Genomic DNA, 24,002 nt, shown 5'->3' with positions numbered 1-24,002 from the left:
AATTTTCCAAAAAAAAGACCCTTTCTTTTTTTTTTTTTTTTTTTGAAAGTATTGAGTTGCTGCCTGTTTGCTGAGACAGTTACCCACGCTGTATCTTCTGCCAGCCTTCCCCGGCGGCAGGACAAAGCTTAGGTCTAAATGCCAGTGAAGCTTCTGGAACTGGACAGCAGTCAGTCATGCAACAGAATCAGGTGTTCAGTAATAAGAGCTCTCTAGTCTGCAAGTGACTTAGCTACCACCTAAAGATACACCTCATAACATTCCCCATGCTTGCTTCCAGTCATCCTCAACAGTTAGACATCACAGTGAAGACTACTGCCCTGGCCTTACTTGCATTGCAGTGCTAGTTGTTAGGGCCACTGCAGAAACTCAGATATTTGGAGGAGTTTGTGTTCAACGTGCAGCCAGCTTGCAGCACTAGGAAACTGGAGGATCAGGTTATCACCTATCCTAATGGTAGGTTGTTTTTTTCTGTTTTGGTTTGGTTTTTAGGTGCTGGTGTTTGATTTTGGCAGTGAAGTATACGTATGGCATGGAAAGGAAGTTACTCTAGCACAAAGAAAAGTGGCGTTCCAGCTGGCAAAACACCTGTGGAATGGCACCTTTGACTACTCCAATTGTGACATAAATCCTCTGGACCCAGGGGAATGCAATCCCCTCATACCCAGGTATCAAAACTCAAGTTTAGTCTCATTGCAGAAACTTAGTTTTCTTGCCCTTATTTCACAGTGTTTAATTTGATTCTATTTCTTTTGTTCCCTTGTACAGAAAGGGACAAGGACGCCCAGACTGGGCTGTGTTTGGCAGACTCACAGAACATAATGAGACCATACTGTTCAAAGAAAAATTTCTTGATTGGACAGAGCTGAAGAAACTCAATGAGAAGAATTCTAATGAATCTCTTCACCAGAAGGTGCATATAAGCATGCTAGGTATTTCAAACTAGATGACCTCGCTGTGATGAGAAGCTTGTTCTCAAGGTTCCAGAGCACTTTCTTTATCTTGTGGGCTTTGACCTAGGGGTCAGGACATCACCACCTACAGTGAAACCACAGAGTTGCTTTATATTAGTACCACGCAGCTCAATGAATACTGCCAAGGTGGATTTGACAAGGCATCAAATGATGGCAAGATACCAAAGTACTGAAATATGCAGGAGACAAACTGTTTGAGTGGAACTGTGGGGTGAGGAAAAAAAAACAACAAACCTATGCTCAAAGAATACTCTTCTGTGTTTTTTGACAGGAAGAATCCAGATCTGAGACTAAACCATATGATGTCATGCTAATGGTACCTGTGCCCCAAACAACTGTAGGCACGGTCTTGGATGGAATGAATATTGGCCGGGGCTATGGACTTGTAGAAGGAGAAGACGGGAGGCAGTTTGAAATTATCACTGCTTCTGTGGATGTCTGGCACATCCTGGAATTCGATTACAGTAGGCTGCCTAAGCAAAGCATCGGGCAGTTCCACGAGGGAGACACATATGTGGTGAAGTGGAAGTACATGGTGAGCACTACAGGTTAGTGAACGATTCCATTGCATCCTGCTGAAACTTGGAGAGGAGCAGCTAAAACTGCTTCTGTTAGTGGTAGGATCCAGACCTAGACTTCCCTGGATGTGAAACTGTTTTAAAGGTTAGAAATGCTAGTTTAACCTTCCTAGGCCATTAAGCGGCAGAGCTTATTATTTTATTTTATTTAAGAGAAAGCATTAAAAAAAAAAATAAAAGCTGTAGTTATTTTTCATACATCAAATGTAATACTGTCCATCTCTCTTTTTACCCAAAAGTGGTGTTGCACATCTTCACAGGACAGCTCATTAAAGCAGAGTTGTGCCCACAGCTTACCACCAAAATATCTAGGTAGCTGGACTAATGACAGTAGTCTGAACGTCTTGCAAGAGAGGCAGGCTTAGTCACAAGGAAAACCTTTGCTGGGTAATGGAACACAGTAACAATGACAGGAAAAGCTCTTGCCAACTGTTTGCCCTTGCTGTCCTTTTGGCTGTTTCTGGGAACACTTTGGGATGGGTTTCTGTCCCAAGCGGAAAACTTGAGCAGTGTTCTGACAAAGAGCCTGAGAGCAGCAGGTAACTGCTGAGAGTCAGTCAGCTCAGTGTGCTCACTGGAACTCTCCCTCCTAGCACCAAAATAAGAGTAGGTTGGTTTTTGTGGTAAGTAAATTAGAAATAGTCTAAAAATGATTGTTCCAAATAGGAAAATATTAAAATCAGTTGAAAGCAGTATAACAGCTAGACAGCTTCAGGCTTTTAGCAAAAAAAATGTAGATAGGTCTTATTCAGGATCATTGAGTTCAGATACTGGCAAATCCAGGAAAAATACAAAAGCCTGTAAGGCTTGAGAGAAGTGGGTAACACTAATACTGAACTGTAAACAGACTCCTAATCCCAATGGATGAAAATGTTTGCCATCACTCCAAACCAGAATCAATTGTTATGTAGGAAGCAGTGCTTCTGTGGGCTGAATGTACAGGTAAGAGTGAAAACCATAAAATTTAGAAGTGACTAGTGCTTTGAATATTCTCAACTGGAAAAAAACAGGATGCTTTCTCCTAAGTATTTTGGTTGGATGCTGCTCAGCACTGCTGAAATCAAGGCAGAAGTTCTAACATTTATTTTTTTTTTTTTTAAGAATCTGGTTTAAAGCTAATGGTTTTTTTAAAGTCTTTGATTTAATTATTTCTGTTTATTCAGTATTCACTGGAAAGAGTAAAATATTCCATAACTGGTTGTATTGTTGAACTTCCGTTGCTGTAAACATTATTTGCTTATTGGAACAACTAAATACTGAACCTTTAAAAAAAAAAAAAGTTGCTGCTAACCCAATGTCCAGACCAATGTGAAATACTGAGTTAATTTTAAAAAATAAATCAATAAAAATTACCTAATCCTAACTTTTTGGGACTGCAAAATACTGCTTTGGTGTTCTTTTGTTATGTAGTTTTCCTTTCTAATATCACTTTACCAAGAAAGATTTTTCTTTTATGCCTGTAGCTTTCTCAACTGTTGCTGTTTCCAGTCTCACTCAGCAGCCAGCATCTCTCCTGCTGCCAAAGAACAGTGTGTAATGTGGAAAATGAGCCATAATGTGCTCTTCTGGTAACATGACTGGACATACCATTTCACATGCAAATTGGCTCAAGTGATGTCAGTTATTTTTCTCCAGATAGTACCAGTTCTTTCTATATCTCGTTCTCTGGCCAACGCAGGCATCTCTGTCTGTGGGCTTACTTCCACCAGATGAGACAGTGCCAACTTTGCATGGGGACATACTGGCCTGGAGACCTAATGTTCCTCCAATTGGACATTTTATCTTTCCTGTTCTGGACAGGATAGTGCTGAGCTGGCAGATGAGATTAAACCACGTGCTGTTAAAACCTATAGCCAGACTACTTAATCTTCAGCATGTGCTTTCTGTTTTGCAGTTGGAAGCAGGCAAAAAGGAGAGCAACAAGTAAGGGCTGTTGGAAAAGAGAAATGCGTGTATTTCTTTTGGCAAGGAAGGCACTCCACAGTGAGTGAGAAAGGGACATCGGCACTGATGACAGTGGAACTTGATGAAGAGAGAGGAGCACAGGTGAGCTTCCTGCAGACCTAGGTGGCAGTCCTGGTAAGATTTGCCTGCTCAAGTAGCCACTAACCCTAAATGCAGGTTATCTTTTTTGCCTCCTTTCTTTCTGTAAAGGTTTGCTTGCCAGTGCAAAAAGCCAGACCTCAAAATTACTTTTTCCTTTATTCCAACTTCCAGAGACACATAAACTCCTTTATGGATTGTCATTCCCAAATCCCCCTTCTAAAGATGGTATTTCTGAGAATGGCTCAAGAAGAATGTCTTCTCTCCTCTCCCTGCAGGAATAGGTGAAGAACAGTTAAACAGATTTGTGCCTTTCTTTCCATACATATTCAGATAATAGGACTGTCTTCCTAGTTCTGAGAACAGGAGGAGAGCTTTCTGCCAGTCCAAGGCATGAAAATAGATTTGAAATTTTCAATTTGTTTACTCTGTAATTTTGGAGTAGATTGTGTTGTTTTGCAGAGAGTCTAACAACTGTAAATACTGTAAAACTGTAAAGAGTTTGAAGCTCAAACAGGGGACAGGCTAGCTTGCTTGGTCTTTAGGTGGAGTTAGGCTTTGCTGTGGCTTGGCTGTTACCAGCACACAAGAAAGGAGGTTTAAAGTTAGTTTCTCTACCTTAATAATGCCATAATTAGTTTTTGAACATCAGCATAGACATGACCAGTAAGACAGGAGTGCAGAGAGGAGACACACAAATACACTTGGCCCAGAGTGCGGGATGCTGTGCGACACAGCTGATTTAACAATTTACTGTATTGGTTTCATAATCAGAATTCAATGTTTAATGAGCAAAGAACGTGCGTGTTGTCACATAGACCAGTTTACAGCAATTGGGAACCTACTTCATTTCCTACAATATCTCATAATAATTTCAGAGAATATCACACAAGATGGCCCAGTCCTGTAAAGAATTCAAAAAATGGTTAGTTTAAAATAATTTACAGTTTAATTGGTATTCCTTATCCTGTGGAACTCTTGATTGTTGGTTTCCAGCTAGAGGTTTCTTTTAATATGCAGGTCACATATGAAACCCATTGTATGCTGTTACACACAGTAATTTAACTAAGAGTCAGCAGTTGTAAAGTACAAGGAAAGCCATAACTTTGTGGGTGGCCATAACTATATAATTTTTAATAATCCATAGAGACTAGCTTTCCTGAGTCTGTATACTTGCTTCATTTTTTTAATGAATAGCGGTGCTTTCGATTTCCAGGTACAAGTGCTTCAAGGGAAAGAACCACCATGCTTCCTGCAGTGCTTCCAAGGAGGAATGATCGTGCACGCTGGAAGAAGGGAAGAGGAAGAAGAAAATGCACAAAGTAAATTACTGTTAGTTTAGAGCTTCTGCCCCAAAATCCTTTAACTGTTGTGAAGCACTTTGAGTTCAGTCTCAACTACCATACTCTGTAAAAAAAGGGAAATGGATGCCATGAAACGCATGAGACAGCTTTGCAATACTTTGTTTCAAGGTAGTTTGTTTCTTTGAGCTTAGAGTGGATGTGGTCACCCTAGAGCAAGCTGACTTCATTGTATTGATACCCATATAAATTGTTCTAGTTGTTTTTTTTTTTTAATTAAGCAAAGTGCCTGTTTGCTTTAAAATATGTTCTTTTCTACATAGCCTGGGCAAAAAAGTATGTTTATGAGCAGTTCTACTCCAAGGAGAATTTTAAGCTTTTGTTACCCATGCATTACTTCTTGCAACAGTTCTACTCAAAGAGAATTTTAAGCTTTTGTTACCCATTCATTACTTCTTGCAACATACTCCTTGAATGCTGCAGTTGAGGAAGGAGAATTTCAATGCAGGTGTAACTTGGAAATGTCCCAGTTCACATCTGTATGTGACCTCCTGTACCTAAGGTGCACAAGGGAAGAGGAGCTGAATAGAAGGACTACTGTATTTTTTTCCATATTTTTTCCTGCATGAAATGGCAGAAACTTGACTCTTCTGATCTCTTAAGCTCTTCAGCTCTTAACACAGTAGACCTGGCTCTTCACATCACTCTTAAAGCAAGGTTTCATGAGGCATTTTTTCTGCAATGGGGTTTCTCAAGCAGTTAGCCACACCTGATGCTTAGCTAGTTTAATCTGTGACGTTATAGGCATGCAATATATGAAATTTATCCAGGACGAGAACAGCTGTTCCAGAGCAGAGGTCTTGAATTTTCAATCCCGTGTGACTGTATAATACTGCTGCTCTCTTCCTGTTTGCTGCAGGTGACTGGAGGCTATATTGTGTGCGAGGAGAAGTTCCCAATGAAGGAAACTTGCTTGAAGTCGCATGTCACTGTAGCAGCTTGCGTTCCCGGACATCCATGATTGTCCTCAATATAAATAAAGCTCTTATCTACCTGTGGCATGGCTGCAAAGCACAATCTCACACCAAGGATGTAGGAAGAACAGCAGCCAATAAAATAAAAGAACAGTGAGTTTCTGACCTGTATTTTGGAGATATTTATACAGGCTACCAATTTATTTAAACTAGCTCATCTCAAAGAAAAGTTAAAATAAATAAAGCTGTCCTATGAGTACAACTGCAATACCTACCTGTATGCTTGATGAGGAGGAGGAATGAGGGGTAGTTCATTCGGTGGAGTGGGGAAAACACATGTTCTGTAGTCACTTTGACTTAAGGTCAAATGCACTTATTCTTCCTAATTACAGTTGCAAAAAAACCAGTCTTTTTCCATTTGGATGGAGATGCTCAGTATCTGAATAGCAAACTAAATCCCAGTTGATAGGAGGATTAGAATCAAGGATTGTGAATAAGGAAGAGGAAATGAATTTGGGAAAGCATCCGAGGAGAGCGGCAGTAGTTACAAAAACAGGCAGTGAGAATCCCTACTTGAGAGCTCATGCAAGCATCTCCTCCACCTGCGTATGTGACCAGAAATGGTATGAGAATGATTGCTGAAATTCCATAGCTTGTATATTGATATTTTTTTACATCATTTTCAAAAAACCTATGTTGACATGAACTGTACAACAAGCCCATAGGGTGCTTTTGGGTTCTAATAATGGGAGTGGCCAGCAGGTTAGTGTTAGCTGTGTTTGGGGCAGGAAAGCCGGGTTCACCCTCTTTCTTTGTGTTTTGTAGGTGTCCGCTGGAGGCAGGGCTGCACAGCAGCAGCAAGGTGACGATACACGAATGTGATGAAGGGTCAGAGCCCTTGGGATTCTGGGACGCGTTAGGAAGGAGAGATCGAAAGGCCTATGATTGCATGTTGCAAGGTAGAGCTACGTTCCTGGATTCAACATCACATTTTACTTTATTAGTCTATGGTACTGTTCTTCTTTCTTCTTTTGAAGAACTTCTTGGTAGTTGAGATGATCCCTTCGAGAGAGATGCTTCCAAAAATCTACTGAGTTAAGTAATACTGTTCTAGAAGGAAAGTGCTGGAAAACAAAGTGTTTCATTTTGTTCTCTCCCCCTTCTGCACCCCCTCTGTATTCGTGCAGCACAGAGCAACAGTAAACGCTGTTACCAACACATTTTGCTTCTCTTCTGAAGGGATTTAGGAGGCGGTCCTGCACACATTCTTGTCCCGTCTTTGCTTTGAAGCTGCCAACAAAGGTAGCAGGGGGATTGATTTACCAAGTGGAAAATTTTTCAGCTAAAAATTAAACTCTGAGATGGGCTTGCTTCACTTAAGCTGCAAAACAGCCAGTTATGAAACGGCTGATAGTAACTGGCCAGGATCAGATTCGAACTGATGGCAGCCAGCCTTTCAGCTCAAGTTCTTCACAGCTGTAGCTAGTCCCCCAAGACATCTGGACGTCTCCTGATTTTTAAAAAATCAGAGAACTTATAGTCACTCTAAAAGTTGATTTTTTTGTTTTTATTTTTTATATTAATCTCTGACAGTTTCTATACAAAATCTTCTTAATTTTTGTTCTTCAAAGATCCTGGAAAGTTTAATTTCACCCCCCGCCTGTTCAGCCTCAGTAGTTCATCAGGAGAATTCTCAGCCACTGAGTTTGTTTACCCTTCAAGAGACCCTGCAGTCATCAATTCCATGCCATTCTTGCAAGAGGATCTTTACACTGCCCCACAGCCAGGTAAATACTTTAAAATACTTAAGTAACAAGAAAACAGACAACTCTATCCTGCATTGGGCAGTGATTCAGTAACTTTAATTACTTTTAACTTGATTTATCACAGGAAAATGTGTGTATGTGATGCTTATACAGCATTGAGCAATAACAGTAATTTTCCCGTGATAAAAATGCTGAGAACTAATCAAACAAACATGGATCCCAAAAGCTTCTTATAGAAATACATTGTTTATATCAGAGAATCCGCGTTTAGCTGAGACTCAGCTGGGTGAATAACAAAAAGCTTTGAAATGATCCTGTTTTGATGCTGGCAAGCATGTAAGACTGGGGTTGTTTAGGGAATTCTGAGAACTAATAAGCAGCTGATGATGGATTTGTTACTTCTTGGCTGTGTAGCACTGTTCCTTGTTGACAATCACCACGAAGTGTACCTGTGGCAAGGCTGGTGGCCTGTGGAAAACAAAATCGCTGGATCAGCTCGAATCAGGTGGGCTACGGACAGGAAATGCGCCATGGAGACAGTGCTCCAGTACTGCAAAGGTAACACATGGCTGTGCTGGCTCTTCTGAGTGTGTCATACCTTTCCATGCCTTGCTGTCCCCAGCTGAAAGGTACTCAAGATGCTTCCCCAATGGCACTGGTAATAGCAGTGCATTTGAAGATACATTCTCCACTCATTCTTAGCAACTCATTTGTGTAGTAATGGTGTTGTTCCCAAATTGCCAAGATACTCTGCTGACTCAATTCTCAGGCTTCAGTTCTCAGAAAGGCTTTATTTCTTTTCTGTGCACCCACTGTGGGAGAATAGGCCAGACTTTCTGCCAAGCTCCTGTTGGATTTCATAAGCTTCTGTGTATCAAAAGACTGAATGAAGATACTGTTTGCTGATCTAACTGGGTTTTGACTTAGTGGGGAGGTGGAAAGACTTTGAAGATTGTGAACAAGTCTCACGTGGAAACAGGTGGCTGTTGGAAATGCTGGAGCTCATTTCTACAGGACAGAGTTATTGCAGTGTGCAGTGGCTCAGGTCACTAGCAGGTCCAGAGAGGTGATTCTTGTGCTTTACTCTGCTGTGGTGAGACCTCACCTGGAATACTGTGTGCAGGTCTGGAGCCCTCAATATAGGAAAGATATGGACCTAATGGAGCAGGTCCAGAGGAGGGCCACGAGGTTGATCAGAGGTGATTCTTCTGCTTTACTCTGCTGTGGTGAGACCTCACCTGGAATACTGTGTGCAGGTCTGGAGCCCTCAATATAGGAAAGATATGGACCTAATGGAGCAGGTCCAGAGGAGGGCCACGAGGTTGATCAGGGGGTTGGAGCACCTCTGCTACAAGGACAGGCTGAGGGAGCTGGGGTTGTTCAGCCTGGAGAAGAGGAGGCTCCAGGGAGACCTAATAGCAGCCTTCCAGTACCTGAGGGGGCCTACAGGAAGGCTGGGGAGAGCCTGTTTACAAAGGCCTGTAGTGATAGGTCGAGGTGCAATGGCTTTAAGCTGGAGGGGAGCAGATTTAGATTGGAGATTCGAAGAAAGCTCTTTACTGTGAGGGTGGTGGAGCACTGGAACAGGTTGCCCAGGGAGGTGGTTGAGGCCCCTTCCCTGGAGACGTTCAAGGTGAGGCTTGATGAGGCCCTGGGCAACCTGGTCTAGTTGGGGGTGTCCCTGCTGACTGCGGGGAGGTCGGACTAGATGGCCTTTGGGGGTCCCTTCTGACCTGGACCATCCTATGATTCTATTCTGTGATTCCACACTGACCGGATTATTTTCTGCACAGTTTCCTTGGGACACTGTAATGCTTTACTCTCATTTCATCTAAGGTTATGTAAAGCTGGGAACAGACCTTGCATTTTCTGATGGAGGATGAATAAAGGTGCAGGCCTGTTCTATTAATTCAGAGCAGCTTCCCACTGTGAATAAGTCACTAGGGCTTAATTGGTGCAAACTATGCCCTCTTGCAAAGAAAGCCAGATCGATTATAGACCTTCAGGCCTCATGATGATTTCTTCTGTAGCAAATAAACTTTACAACTTGTGACACAGCTGATGGTATCTGTCATCATCTCCTATAGACATTTGTGTATTTTAAGAGGGGCAGCAGTACCCTTGTTGGATTCCACCCTTGTGAGAATAAGCCAGTCTCTGCTTCCCAATCTGCAGGTCAAATAGGAGTACGTGCAATTGTTGCATTTCTACTCAGTTGTTCTCATGTCACTGAGGGGAGGTGGAAACACCTGCAGGAGGCAGTTGAAAACCAGCACTGGAGACGCTGAAATGTGACCTTTATTGGATGGCATTATTGCTCTGTGTGGTTCATCCTGTGCTGTCCCTGGCACCAACCCACCAAACCTTTTTGTGTGGGGTGCTCACAGGAATGGGGTGCTCAAGACAGGGCAGTAATTGGAAGAGCCTTTGGCAGTAACTGCTGAATTCCTAAAGAAGAGGGCAGTTACTTGTTCTCCCCCTCCCCCAGTTTTTGCAAGTCAGAGGAGTGACGAGATGCATTTCTTTGAAATCATTTCATACAATGTGCTTCACAGCAGACATGAACATCAGCATAGAGGAACAGAGCCCCATGCAATGAGGTGCCCAGAGCTGCTCAGCAGGCTAGGGAGAGGCTAGGGAGAGAAGTAAGATCCTGGTCTCAGTGTTCCTGATGCAGTGCTGTAATCTTGTGGTAATGAAAATCATGTTTTCTGGCCCCTGCAGAGATGGAATCAGATACATACGCTGAGGTTTGGATACTTTTCCAGGTGTCTTTAACTTCATCAAGTTTGATGATGGGAAAAGGGATTACTACCTTCTGCACTGGATTGGATTTGCTGCATCTGAGTTTGATGCACAATGGAAAGCTCTTCAGTGACTCCTCGTGGGTCCGAAGTTTAGCATATGCATCATAGCACAAGTTTTTTGTTGGGTGCTCAGTTCTTTACCACTGGCTGTGATTTTGCAGCATTTGTGGCTTTATCCTCTTTGCCATGGGATAGTTCTCAAAAGCTTTGGGCTGTGTGGTTGAATAGGTACAGAGCAAGTTTGTTACTCTTAAAGACTGATTCTACTTGTACTATTTCTGTGCTAAAGTTGATGTGAACTTCTTTAGCAGTATTTCAGTGTTTACACTATGCTGTTCTGGTGGTCTATCACTTTCATGATCTGGGATTCTGTCAACCACTTCAAAATTTCATTGCATTGAGCTGTCAGGGCTGACTAGCTCTTATGTGTTGTTACTTATCAAGGTGGAGAAATTGAATTTCAGGAGATACCAATGCTGCTGCAATTATTTTGACTGCCAGAATACAGTTGAGTGATCAGAAGCATTAAAAAACTTTTCTCTTGTTTTTATGTCTTTCCTCATCCCTCTCTCCCCCTTTCCCCGCCACCCCCTATTTTTTTTTCTTTTCCTGGCTTGCAGTGTTTAACTACATGATGGTATTAAAGAGATTGATTAGCAGCTCTGAATATCCCTTGAATATACCTAGCAGTTCTCATTGTGCATAAATCTTATTTAACTTGTCAAAATGTCTTGGAAGTTTTTCTGTGGTTTTATCTGCTAAATCAGCAGTCTGGAGAGCTGAGCTGCAGACCGCTAGGAGAGGGAAGAATCTGATTTACCCTTCAGTGGTTCTTAATGAGGAGATCAGCTTGTGCTGAGGGCAGAGCTCATGCAATGAAAATGTTTCTCCACGTACATACAAAACCATCCTACCTGTACGGGAACATTAGCAAACACCACTCTCCTTGGCTGAATTACTGTGAGTGGAGCAGTGCGACTAGGGCAGATTCACGCATAATTGTTAAACGAAAAATTTTTCATTCATGGTAGAATGAACAAATAAATCACAGTGAAAATATGTGGAAGAGAAGGCTTAAAATCGAGTGTTCAAATGATAAGTCTCCTGTATAAATCATTCAGCTAAAGCATTCCCATTCTAACATGTTTGTTACACTAATCCAAAGGGCTTTTGCCTCTGCTATTCAGAGTTTCATGTGAACATACTCTCTCTAATCAGTTTGCTCCCAACATCTGATGTAAAGCCAAACCTGTAATGTTCAGCTTTTGCAAACAGAACGGAACAATGGTGTCCGACCAGGCTCTCCATCTGCATTCAGCACAGGTTCCCTTGGCAATGGGGAGGAGGGGGCTGTGTTCTTTTAAACCCTCCTGCCTGACAGCCCACATGCATGAAGTCCAGGTAGGGACTACAGTAAGAAACAGGGTCTTCTGTGTAAGGGATTTATATGCCCTGGAAGAAATCTCAATGCATTAAAGATGCTCTGAGATTGAACTTTACAAGAAGCAGTTTTTAGGGAAGCTAAACAGCCCTCTGAAGTGAGGTGGTGTCACGTTCCTCTGTTAGTTTCACCTGATTTTGGACTTTGCAACATCTTCAGCTTTTCCACTCCCTATCTGGAAGTAAGATTTGAGTAGAGTGAGTTATGTGAATCTACGTAAGATGAAGGTACAATATTTTTTTGAGTGACAGCTCCTCCCAGTTCCTGACTGCTTATCTACCTCTTTCTAATAATATTTGGAGTTTATCAGTGCTTTTGAATACTTGTGAAATGAAATCATTCAACCAGTAAGGTCTTTTTTCACCAATACTTGGTATAATGACTTTAACCACTTAATCTGATATGACATCACTCCAAGGCAGGGTTACATCCACTCCTATGTAGTGTGGACACATACATTTTTTAAAGAAGCAGGATGGTCTTTGAAAGTCAGTAATTACCATGCACCTATTGCAACACTTCTGTTAACTTTCAGATCCCAGTCCCTTGAATTTGTAATAACAAAGTGATTGTGTTAGACCTCAGTATCTCAAGTTAAGAACAGTCTGAGCATTCTCACTTAAGCCTCCAAGCTTAAGCTTTATTTGCTGCTGGCAGGACACTTCCGCTGAGGGTTCATTTACTTGAATTTGGCTAATTTAAGACCATCACACTCTCCTTACTCTAGTCCAACTCTATTTTTGTAAGATAAGAAATATATCAGGTTAAGGGAGTAACTGTGAGGGATTTTCAGCTTACAGGGTTTGATCTTTGTGGTCAGATAGAGTAAAAGGCAGACTTAAGAATACTGAAAAACATGTTAAAAGATGCCATACTACATTAAAAAAAATCCTGGTGAAATTTCTTCAGCTTTTTAGGAAAGAATCAATTAAACATGCTAAGCTCCTTGGCTAGTGGGTGGCATTGCAAAATATGGTACTGTTTGTAATTTCTCTCTTTTTTTTTTTTTTTTATCACTTTTTTTAGGAAAAAATGTAAAGAAGCCCCCCAAATCCTACCTAATTCATGCCGGTCTAGAGCCTCTGACCTTCACTAATATGTTCCCAAGTTGGGAACACAGGGAAGACATCGCAGAGATCACAGAAATGGTAAATCTTCATTGCACAGACTCTTTCCAGCAACATTGCTGGTTGGTGTTGTCAAGCCCCAAAATCCAGAGGATGAACTTACAAAGTACAGTTCAGGAGTCTGCACAGGAAAAAAATAACAACACAGCTAAATTCTGAGCATGGATATCATGAGCGTTCCTGCTTGTTTTTCCATATAACTTCTCGTATTCTTTTTTGTTAAAAACAGGAGGAGAGTGTTACCTGAATCATCTGTAAAAGGAGATGTGCTAGAGTTTGGTAGAACAACTGTTTCAATTGTGTGAAACAGGCAGCAACAGTTCATGGTCTGTCCTCCAGCCTCAAAGTGCAGGGGAGCAAAATTCCCCACAAAAGATCAGCTGGCTCCAGGAGCTCCAGCATTGCCTTCCCTGCCCGGGAAGCAGAGTCACAGCTGAATTACATGTGACTGCTTTAAAAGCCTTCAGTGAAGGGGCATCTCAAGACCAATGATATTTTCTGCTTTGTAAGTCGTCTGCAGCCATCCTTAGTAGAAAATGCTGGCTTCGTGGCTAAACACAGAATTCAGCCTTAAACTGAGATTCTGAGAGCACGGGATGTCCTTCTGCAAAGTGCAGACCTTTCTTTCAGCTGTGAGGTTGCTGTAGGGCAGGGCTGTTTGCCTGTGAGAGGAACTGGATGTCTATCTCTGTGCTCCATGACCCAGGCGGTGCCCACTGGTCCCTTGCTGTCCGCAGTGGGAGCAGCTGGTGGGTTCAGCGTTGTGATCCCGGGTTCTCTCTTCTCCTTTTCTCCCGACAGGATGCTGATGTTTCTAATCAGATAATCCTTGTAGAGGACGTGCTGGCCAAGCTGTGTAAAACGGTGTATCCGCTGGCAGATCTCTTAGCTAGACCTCTGCCCGAGGGAGTTGATCCACTGAAGCTTGAAATTTATCTTTCAGATGAGGACTTTGAGGTAAGGAGAGAATGGGCGCGCTGTTACTCTCCGCGTCCGTGTCTAACCGTACTGTGAAGTCATTTGACAGTTTTGCTACTTTATAAGTGTTTTTACTAATGGCATATCCTCTCATTTTAAACACAGGTTGCATTAGAGATGACGAGAGAAGAGTACAATGCACTGCCATCTTGGAAGCAGGTTAATTTGAAGAAGGCAAAAGGACTTTTCTAAGTTGTGTTTATTGGAGTGAGCACTAAAGGGATGCCCGTTTTCACTTTCTATGCCCTTTAGAAGAATTGTACCCCACATTTACAAAATAAATAGAAATAATCTGAAGTTATTAGCGACTACCTATCTGGAGGTGTGTAATATTATAAACGGCCAAGAGAACTCTTTGGAAATGGAATTTAGTTTTGACTCTTAAAGGCAATGTGTTTAAGCTCTGCTCTCTATGCACTTAAACAGTAGTTTCTGGAGCTACTGCAGCAGGTGTCCTTTGGCTATACACAATACTTGCCATTTTTGTTTTGAAGAAGTTCTCTTTGTAAAGTGTTATTTTGTTAGTTTGTGGATTACAAAGAATTTATATTTATATAAACACATAGAACAAGTATGTATTTAACAATGCAATATATATATTCACTTTCAAGACTTTCATGTCAAAACTACAGAAAAGTAGCTGGATGGCAGTTGCTTGTACTGAATTAGCTGTACCACCAATATGTATCTCTTACGCATTCTGAAAAGTTTCTCTTTGCAATAGATAATGAATTGTTCCCAGTGCTGCTTCAGGTGCTAAACTGAACAAAGCGTTTGTATTTATAGCATGGATTTCTTGAGAAACTATGCGAATCAACCTTTATACTTTATTATCCAAAAATGTATAGTGCCTTGTTTTTTGTGTACAGTTTATATACAAAAAAAAAAGATTGGTCTGCATTTTGAAGATGGCTTAGAACGGTCTCCTATGTTACTTTTATAATAGTAGAAATAAAAACATCTCAGTTTCTAATACTTGTTGTAAACATTAAACATGTCTTTTGTGATATAAGAACTGAAAGTAAAAGCTTCTGAATAAACTCTTAGCAATGCTCTGACTTGTCATTATTTTGTACTGTGATCTCTACTAAGTCATTGGAATCTTCCGTAACATGGTATTTTATCAAAATATTTTAACCTTAGGTATCTGCGGGTGTTGTACAGAGTTATAAATTGAGAGGCAGATGATGTACAAAAAAATCAATGTATGAGATAAAATTAGGTTGTGCAACATTTTAATGCTGAACATTGGAACAGCCACCCAGCTCCTTTATCCCCTGGGTTGCCCTGTTTTATACGTGAAACCAAAATTATTATGCTGATTTTCAAACTTTGAAAAAATCTTTTCGACCTTTGTGCAATTGAGAGTAAAACTTGAACTGAAAATGAGTATGGCATCATGTCTATTCTTTCAATAAGCACTCAAGTCGAAATAATTTTCATTCAGCTAATTAAAATATTGGCTAGAATAATCAAGTAGAAATGTGTTACTGTTTGAAAAGTTTTTCAGGCATTTGGCATTTCTGTAGCAATGTGTGTGGTTCCCCTCTAGTAGCCTGGTGGATTTCAGAGTTTCATTCCTGCCAGCGTAAGTTTCCTTGTGCCGTTCGGGGCTGCTCCTGCCTTGGTACAAAGCAATGACCTGCAGTGGTGCCTCTTGCTGCTCCTGTCGTTCTCATAGGCCCAGCGAAAGGAAGCAGGATTTTGGGGTGTGGGGGGTGTAGATTTCATCAGGATCTGCAGTAGATATTGCTCCATAGTTAAAATTAGTCTTTTTTTGACGGATGGGTTAATAAGTTGTAAGCTAGCCTTTAAGTAAATAAACCAAAAGTCTAGAAATACACAGGTACTATCCACCTGACCTGAGATACTACAGGTGAATTTTCAGCACTGGTGTATTTCCTTTCAGGACTAGTTTCCTTCAAGAACTGAAAATAAATTACCCACGAAAAGGGTAGCAACAGTATTCAGAGCAAGGATACTTCTTACGTAGCCCCCAGCAAAAAGCAGATTGTTTCGATATCTGATAGTTCTTCAGAGGCCCTTAGCAGTGTCTTCTGCATGGGGGACACTCTCGGTTTGAAAATGCAGGGCTTTATGGCAACAAGTTTATTTTTCAAGCACTGAGAGGTTTCCAAAGTCACTGCTGTATTCATCTAGGTATTTTTGCACCCATATATCTTCCTCTTTCACCTTCTGGTGATAAAATCAAGCAGGAATTAAGTTTTGTTTATTCATGTTCAATCTGTACAGTGGGGGTAGCAGGTTCCTTTGTTTTGATTTTTCTCTCCAACAGAGAGCTAATTTGCACAGCATGATTGACCTTGTTTTTCCCTCTGGTAGGGTAGTATCATTCGCTTTTGTTTTTTTAAAACACCATCAGTCCTCCAAGTGCTGCTGAAGGGCAACATTCACCCACCCTTGAAGCCTTTAGAATCACATGGGGACCTGCAGGCAGTGAACCCTAATTCAGTGCTGTCAGCTCTTGGAATTACAAAATTGTGTGAAAATTATGGTATTTTGAGTCTCAGTTCCAGGAACCAGAACCCAGGACCCAACATCCTACTTCAGTTCTTTGCTCCTAATGTTGTCTAGGAAAGCTTCAAGGTTCTGCAGAAAATAAAGTATTTGTTTTGTCCTTAATATACTTGTTACTTATCAAAATGCTTTCCTCAAATGTGAAGCTGACAACAGAAAACAAAGTCAGTGTAAGGCCTCGGGCAGAACCGTGGGTTATGTTGTAATTTTCTGCACCTCTCCATGGTGGAGATGCCATTTATGGTTGGAAATTGGAAAGGGCCGTTAAAATATTCTTAAACTGTTTCTACAGCTGTACACGGGAAATACAGCTGAAACAGGGTTTGTCTGGGTCATGGGCAGAGGGGTTGTTTGCTCGCTTGGATTTTATCTAATGTTTGTTCATTTTGAATAGATCCTCAAGAACACTCTAATGTCCAAGGCAGAGTATCTGGTACGGGGACTCTCCATGTGAAACAGGCAGTACCTTGAACATGGCATTCAGCACCTTCTGCCCGTCTCGCAGCTTCCAGCCTTCAGCCCTGATTCTTATCTCCTACAGCTTTAAACTGCTCATTCCTGACTCTTAAAAATACTGCTCTTTGATTACAAGAACATTCCTGCACATGTAAGGATTTGTTAGCAGTGAAACGGGCTGGAAACGTGAACACATTACTATGCCAAAGCAGCAAATAAAACATTGTGTCTGAAGAATCTGCAGCTTCTGTGCTTCAGCCAGAAGAGGAGGGGACATGGAAGGTAAGCAGGGGGAGAAAAACCAAAACTCATCTGTAACAGTTTGGGAGGGCTTGTCTCTATCCACCGCCGTCTCACCAGTCTCCCAGATGGGTATTGAGTTGGGCAGGAGTTGTGGACACATGTGCACAAGGGGAAAAAGCTTCTGAGCTTCTCTGAAAGCCCCTGGTGCTGTTGTGGGAGGGGGCAGTGGCAGACGCAGAGTAACCCCCTGTGCAGTGGGGCTCCCAGGCTGGGCCGGTGGAGTCTGTCAACTGGAGAGCCCTCTGGGACAGGTCTCTGCTGCCAACTCTTGGTCCAAATTTCCCTTTTGCCTTTCAGATAAAGTAGCAGATGAGGAGAAATAGCACAAATAATAATAACATCATCCGGTGTGCCTGCTTTCCACATCCCTGTGTCTGAAAACTAAGGCAGGTTTGCAATAATGGGTCATCGCTGCCCAGAAGCAGAAGAAAGCAGCCTGTACACCTGAGCCACTGCCCAGACATGCAAGGCCCCTCCACACCCGATGCACTCTCCCAGTATGTTGCTGGGAGCTGATGCTGCAAGGAAATTATTTTGGGCAGAGGATGAAGATGGTGTTCAGCCAGTCACTACTGGCTCTGGCCGTCCCCTTGCCCTCTCAAAGGGCAACAAGCAGGAGGTCAATCACACAAGCCTGAGATGCTGCCGTGGGTAGATGAACACTTTTAACCTTCCTCCTGAGACTGAACGTGTGAATTGATCTTTGATGGGGATGAAAGAGGTTGTGGTGAGGTGTTGGAATTGCCGGGTTGGTTTTCCCTCCTCTGGTCTCTTATTTGTATGCCCTGTAAGGTTAAGGCTGATTCTGTGTTGTTCTCCTGTGATTTCATCACTGGAGTGAGATGAGCACCTGGAAGAAGAGCTCACTATGAGTAACTCCTCTTTCTGCTGTGTCGCGGTTCCAGCTGGGAAAGAGTTAATTTCTCTTTCTAGTGATTGCTGTGAAAGGAATGTCAGTAATACCTGTTGTTTTTAGTTGTTGCTAAGTGATGTTTACATTATTCAATAACTTTTTTTCAGCTTCCCATAGAAGAATAGGCAGAAGGGTGGAATGGCCAATGAAATATTCCATGCCACAGAGGCCGTGCTCAGTATATAAATGGGGATTAGCTGGCAGGGAGGGAGGGAATCTGCGCTCACTGCTCAGGATGCTGCCAAATCACCAGGCAGTGAGAGTGTCTGGTGTTATCATTGTTATTATCATTAGTGTTATTTTTCTTTTTCGGATATTGTTCTATTAAACTGTCTATCTCATCTCAACCTATGTGTTTTTTTCCTCTCCCCTCCTTTTCTCTCTCTTCTCCCTTTGTGGGGCAGGGGGGTGAGTGAGCAGCTGGGTGGTGGGGGTTAAACCACGACACGCTGCGTTCCTGGGGAGCCGGTATCGAAAACTGCCCAGAGAACACTCTGGAGGGTCAGTGCAGTTTCCTGATTCATGCTGTGGCCAAGTTCTGATAAAACCTGTGACTGTGGGGTAGGGTTGTCACACTGTTTGTTTTTCTCTATCTAATCCAACTACCCTGGTCCTATAATAATAATACAAAAACCCAGCCAAAATATTTTCATAATATTTTTCCCTTCACAGCAAACCTTACAGCATGTGAGCTCTACTGGCTTCTTGCTAGCAGGATTTTTCTGGGCGCTGACTTCTGAACTTGTAGGTAAACAAGTGCAATACCTCTCCATGGCCAGAGGCACGGCCCAAACACCCCAGCAGTAAGTACGGCGGTCCCACAAAGAAAAGGATGAAGCAGTAGCCCTTCCAGCGGGCAGGAGGGCACCCAGGGACCCTGCTGGTCAGCCACTGCCCTACCTGTGAGGGAATCCGCTGCTCACATATGTGGTACCTGCCACAGAGTGCTGCTTCTCCCCTTCAAAGTCAGCATCTCTCAGTTTAGCAGACAGAGGTGCTGGCTGCAAGGCACCTCCCCTGCTCTGTGACTCACAGGTGGTCTTAAACCCCCCATTTGGCAGCCCCGGGACCTGTCCTTTATTCCTCAGAGAATCAGTGTGATGTGCCCAAGTGCCAAGGCAGCAGGCACACAAGATCTGCAACAGGGACTGCATCTTCACACTCTTTCACACCAAACCTTGTGCCCTCCCTAACGATGTGCAGCCCAAGCGGCAAACGCGGCCCCATCCAGTTTCTACAGCCGCAGCCATAAGTAAGGGCAGCCCCACGACGTGAGGCCCACACGCAGTTCTGATGCACTGACAAAGCAGGAACCACCAATTGCTCTCTTGGCAAGACTATAAAGTGCCACTTGTACAAAGTTCTGTAAGTCACTCCTCCTCAGTGTCGCTCTCTGTCTCCTGCAGGAATATATTTTCACAGCAAGACTCGTGACTTGGCCAGACTCTGGATAAATTTCTTAGGCTCTGTTGCTAAAAGATACAGTATCTACAAATACACAAAACAAAACAGCTCTGTTTTCTTCTCTGTCATCACAATAAGCAACCATGGCATTTGAAGAAAACTGTATAGTCTCAAAGAGAAGGCGAAGTTGTTTGTAGAGACTCATGATAAAAACTACTGAATGCACCTGATGTCCCTGGCTCTGCTACACGTCCCTGCACACACACAGTCCAGGCCTGTGCTGGTGAACCCTTGCAGTTATGCATTTCCCCTCCTGTGGCTCTACCACTCCAATCAAGCTGGAAGGGGCCTTGAGGGGTTGTCTGTCCTGGCCGTCGACACCATGGCTGCAAGCAGGACCTAAACCACCCCAAACTTCTGCTCTCACCTCTGCAGGCACCTGTCCACGGAACTACCCACCAAGTTACTGAACCAGAGAAAAGTCCTAGAGCACATGCACTGCTGGAAGAGCAAGAGGAGGCAGGAGAAAGCAACCTGTAGTGTCCCCGTTTTCCATATTATGAGCTGATACCTGTTCAGCTTCAATTTTACCCCTGGCTAAAGGGCGGTGTTTGCTCAGCTGCCCCTCTGCAGCCTGTGGGCTCCAGGCCGTGCCAACCAGCACAGTCCATTTCCAGAGGCAATTGCTGAGCCAATTGAGCTTGACAGCAGTGATCTGATATTTAATCCCTTTAATGTAGAAATATGCTGTATAAACTGGTAACTGTTTACTTGTGGGGCTACTAATTGCCTTTATGCAGCCAGTAAATATATAGTAACCTAAATACAATCACTCCTTGGTAATGGTGACTTGCTGTGAAGAAAGGCACCTGCCTCCCAGCTCCAGAAATTGGATGCTGTATATAATAATGTTGTTGAAGTGGTAACACTTCATTATTAAAGTGCCTCTGTTCTCACAGAAATTGTTGTTCATTCTATGTTTTATAAATTGCTCATGACTTATAGACAAAAAAGTAATTTATTTGTGTTGGTTTATTTATGGGGTCCCAGGCAATATTTTGTTGTTTCACTTCTATAGCTGTTTTTGAACTGAAGTAATTTTTGTAAGTAGTTTCAAGTAAAATCTCAGCTAGTTCTAATGCTTTTTCTTTCTTCAACTCTGACTGCCACCTTCATTTCAATTGAGTCTTGCAATTTAAATATGTGTGGTTTTTTTTAAACAATTCTAATGTTTGTATTGCAGGAATACAATTGCTGGTGCCTTACTGCACAGTTGGGGAGGGGGGGAGTTTTTCCCCCAGTTCTTTCCAAGTGGTTTATAAGTGACCTGGGAAAGATGATTCTCTATTTCAGAAAAGATTTTCAAAATTTGGCTGCAGACCAGAGGTGGAACCGTACCGCACCGTACCACACCAGTGGAATAAATACTAAGGAACATAGTGCACTTCACAAAAAGAAAACTACCAAAAATAGTCTGAGGTTTTGACTTTATCCAGAAGCCTCTGGTTTACTTTAGTATCAAAATTTCCAGCAAAACAGACTTAATTTTTGCAATGCTTTTTGATTTAGATAGAGCCATGTGTTCTGCCAACACATGACAGCTGGATGAGCGAAGACTTGCAAGACAGGCTTTGCAGAAGCAGAAGAAGCACTCAAGGTTGGGAGTGACATGAGGCGCAGAAGGACTGGCCAAAATTACCCAGGACACCTACAGGAATGAACTTTGGGAGCCCAGAGTCTGAGCCACAAAGGGAAAAGTCGGAGCCCTTCAAGAATGACCTGTGAAGATGAGATCTGTGGAACCACCACTGTTCTTGGTACCAGTTGGGACAGAGTAGATATCACAGAAGAAAATCTACAGTATGTTCTTAAAATATGTGCAAAGACTCCATAAGGTGAGGTTTATAAGGAGCACGTATTGGTTGGTCAAGTAAGATATTACCTTTCCCAACACACCTCACTTGTTGATGTTCATACACTGTAATACCAAGCGTTAGAAGGATATATGCTTTTGTATTGGAGGAGCTTACTGCAGCTGCCTCATTTCTGATGACACAGAACAGGCAATGGTCTGTGAGAGTCTGGTAGCAGCAGATTTGCTTCCAGGTTATGTCTCTAGGGTGAGATGTCCCTCATCAGACAAAAACAAGTGCAAAAGTGGAGCTTCTGGAAACGCATTTGCACATCCAGTCTCCTTGTTCTGTCCTCTGAGGGATCTCTTACGGGTTTGTTATTTCCCAAAGGATATACACCAAATGTTCCCCTTTCTTAGCCAAACTCATTAAGAAAAGTTAGAAAACCCTTAAAGCAGGATTTTCCAAAGAAGAGACTGAGCTGTGTGTGGGGAGGCAGGCAGTGCTCAGTGAATGCAGGCAGAGGATGTTTGCTAATGGGAAGGCGCCCCTGGTAGATGGGATAATGATTGAGCCTTCTTGGAAAGGAAGAGACAAGGAAAAACTGTTGGGAAGATGCCAGCATGGAGTGATTAAGATGTCTTTTTATTTTATTTCTAGAAGTGGCTGAAGGCTGCCAGCCTTGTTTGAGTTTAATAGCGGCTTGTCCTTTTTCCATGTTCACATTGCATCATGTGAGCCACGGCCACAGGACCTAGCCAGGGCAGATGGCTGGGCAGACGACTGGCTACTGCACTACACAAAACATGGCTGGTGAACACTGTGCCTGCTGTTTGCCATGAGCAGCGTCGGTAACACAGGCACATCGCTGTGCTCCTGCCCTGCAACCACCGCTGCTGGCTGGGACGGACAGACTGGCTTCGTGCCCCTTGCTTGCCATGAGGACATCATCCCCGTAGAGGCTCACATCCTTCCTCTGGCTAAACCTGAGCTGGAGACATGATTGTATTCACCTAGTGAAGGTTTAAATGTCCCAGGGTGAGTGGTGAGGCAGGGGACAGGAGAGCTGCCCATTGCTGGGGCAGACTGAGTGCCTCTCACCGCAGCGCCGAGGGGTCGGTGTTTGCGGGGCTGAGCAGCCCCGTGCTCAGGCTCAGTGCTGACAACCTGCATTTCCTTCCGTGGCTGGCCCACGGCGCCTGTAATTAACTGCCATGCGAGCATTAAGCTATGGGCACAGGAGAAAGCGCCTGTGGGACACAGACCAGGGCAGCCTCGCTGCCCGGCTGCCACCTCTCCTGCCCTCACACCACTTTGAAGCCATACTTGAAGGGCCCGGGAGTAGCCCTGCCAAGAAGGACTTGGGGGTGCTGGTGGATGAAAGGCTGGAAGGACGTGAGGTGGCAATGAGCACTCACAGCCCAGAAAGCCAAGCCTATCTTGGGCTGCATCAAGAGAAGCGTGGCCAGCAGGGTGAGGGAGGTGATTTTGCCACTCTACTCCGTTCTGGAGAGACCCTAGAGCTGCATCCAGCTCTGGAGCCCTCAGCACAGGAAAGACGTGGACCTGTTGGAGCAGGTCCAGAGGAGGGCCACGAAGATGATCAGAGGGATGGAGCACCTTTCCTGTGAGGACAGGCTGAGAGAGTTGGGGTTGTTCAGCCTGGAGAGGAGAAGGCTCTGGGGAGACCTTATTGTGGCCTTTCATACTTACAGGGGGCTATGGGGACAGACTTTCTAGCCAGGCCTGTTGCAATAGGACAAGGGGTAATGGCTTTAAAATAAAAGAGGGCAGATTTAGACTAGATATAAGGAAGACATTTCTTACAACGAGGGTGGTCTGCATCAAGAGAAGCGTGGCCAGCAGGGCGAGGGAGGTGATTTTGCCACTCTACTCCGTTCTGGAGAGACCCTAGAGCTGCATCCAGCTCTGGAGCCCTCAGCACAGGAAAGACGTGGACCTGTTGGAGCAGGTCCAGAGGAGGGCCACGAAGATGATCAGAGGGATGGAGCACCTTTCCTGTGAGGACAGGCTGAGAGAGTTGGGGTTGTTCAGCCTGGAGAGGAGAAGGCTCTGGGGAGACCTTATTGTGGCCTTTCATACTTACAGGGGGCTATGGGGACAGACTTTCTAGCCAGGCCTGTTGCAATAGGACAAGGGGTAATGGCTTTAAAATAAAAGAGGGCAGATTTAGACTAGATATAAGGAAGACATTTCTTACAATGAGGGTGGTGCAACACTAGCCCAGGTTGCCCAGAGAGGTGGTGGATGCCCCATCCCTGGAAACATTCAAGGTCAGGTTGGACCGGGCTCTGAGCAACCCGATCTGGTTGAAGGTACCCTGGCTCACTGCAGGGGGTTTGGACCTGATGACCTTTAAAGGTCCCTTCCAACCCAAACCATTCTATGACTCCTCTCGGTTGCCCGGGGCCGGCCTTACCCCGCCGCCGCCTGGTGCCGGGGCCGCGGGCCTGGGGCGCTTCGCCTGGCCTCACCTCGCCCTCCGGCCGGGCCTGCGGGGGCCTCCCCTCAGCGCCCGGCCCTGC

The 24,002-nt window shown here is 43.7% G+C and overlaps 1 protein-coding gene across 21 annotated transcripts in view; it reads left to right on the top strand.

Annotated features, from left to right (window-relative positions):
• The window catches only part of SVIL (supervillin), a 110,218-nt gene extending 95,164 nt beyond the window's left edge, over positions 1-15,054 (top strand). For all 21 annotated transcript variants that reach the window (XM_014944973.1, XM_014944971.1, XM_014944974.1 and 18 more), the window contains 12 exons: positions 493-668; positions 769-913; positions 1,246-1,522; positions 3,447-3,598; positions 4,812-4,917; positions 5,816-6,023; positions 6,696-6,829; positions 7,502-7,657; positions 8,051-8,194; positions 12,911-13,032; positions 13,813-13,968; positions 14,095-15,054. In XM_014944973.1, the coding sequence (XP_014800459.1) occupies positions 493-668; positions 769-913; positions 1,246-1,522; positions 3,447-3,598; positions 4,812-4,917; positions 5,816-6,023; positions 6,696-6,829; positions 7,502-7,657; positions 8,051-8,194; positions 12,911-13,032; positions 13,813-13,968; positions 14,095-14,181 (1,863 nt within the window). In that variant the 3' untranslated portion in view covers positions 14,182-15,054. The remainder of the gene's footprint in view (positions 1-492; positions 669-768; positions 914-1,245; positions 1,523-3,446; positions 3,599-4,811; positions 4,918-5,815; positions 6,024-6,695; positions 6,830-7,501; positions 7,658-8,050; positions 8,195-12,910; positions 13,033-13,812; positions 13,969-14,094) is intronic.
• The last annotated feature ends 8,948 nt before the right edge of the window (positions 15,055-24,002 follow it).

The sequence above is a fragment of the Calidris pugnax genome, unplaced genomic scaffold (genome assembly GCF_001431845.1).
Source record: "Calidris pugnax isolate Ruff unplaced genomic scaffold, ASM143184v1 scaffold54, whole genome shotgun sequence".
NCBI classification, from domain to species: Eukaryota; Metazoa; Chordata; class Aves; order Charadriiformes; family Scolopacidae; genus Calidris; species Calidris pugnax.
This window is presented reverse-complemented; position numbering and strand designations above follow the sequence as displayed.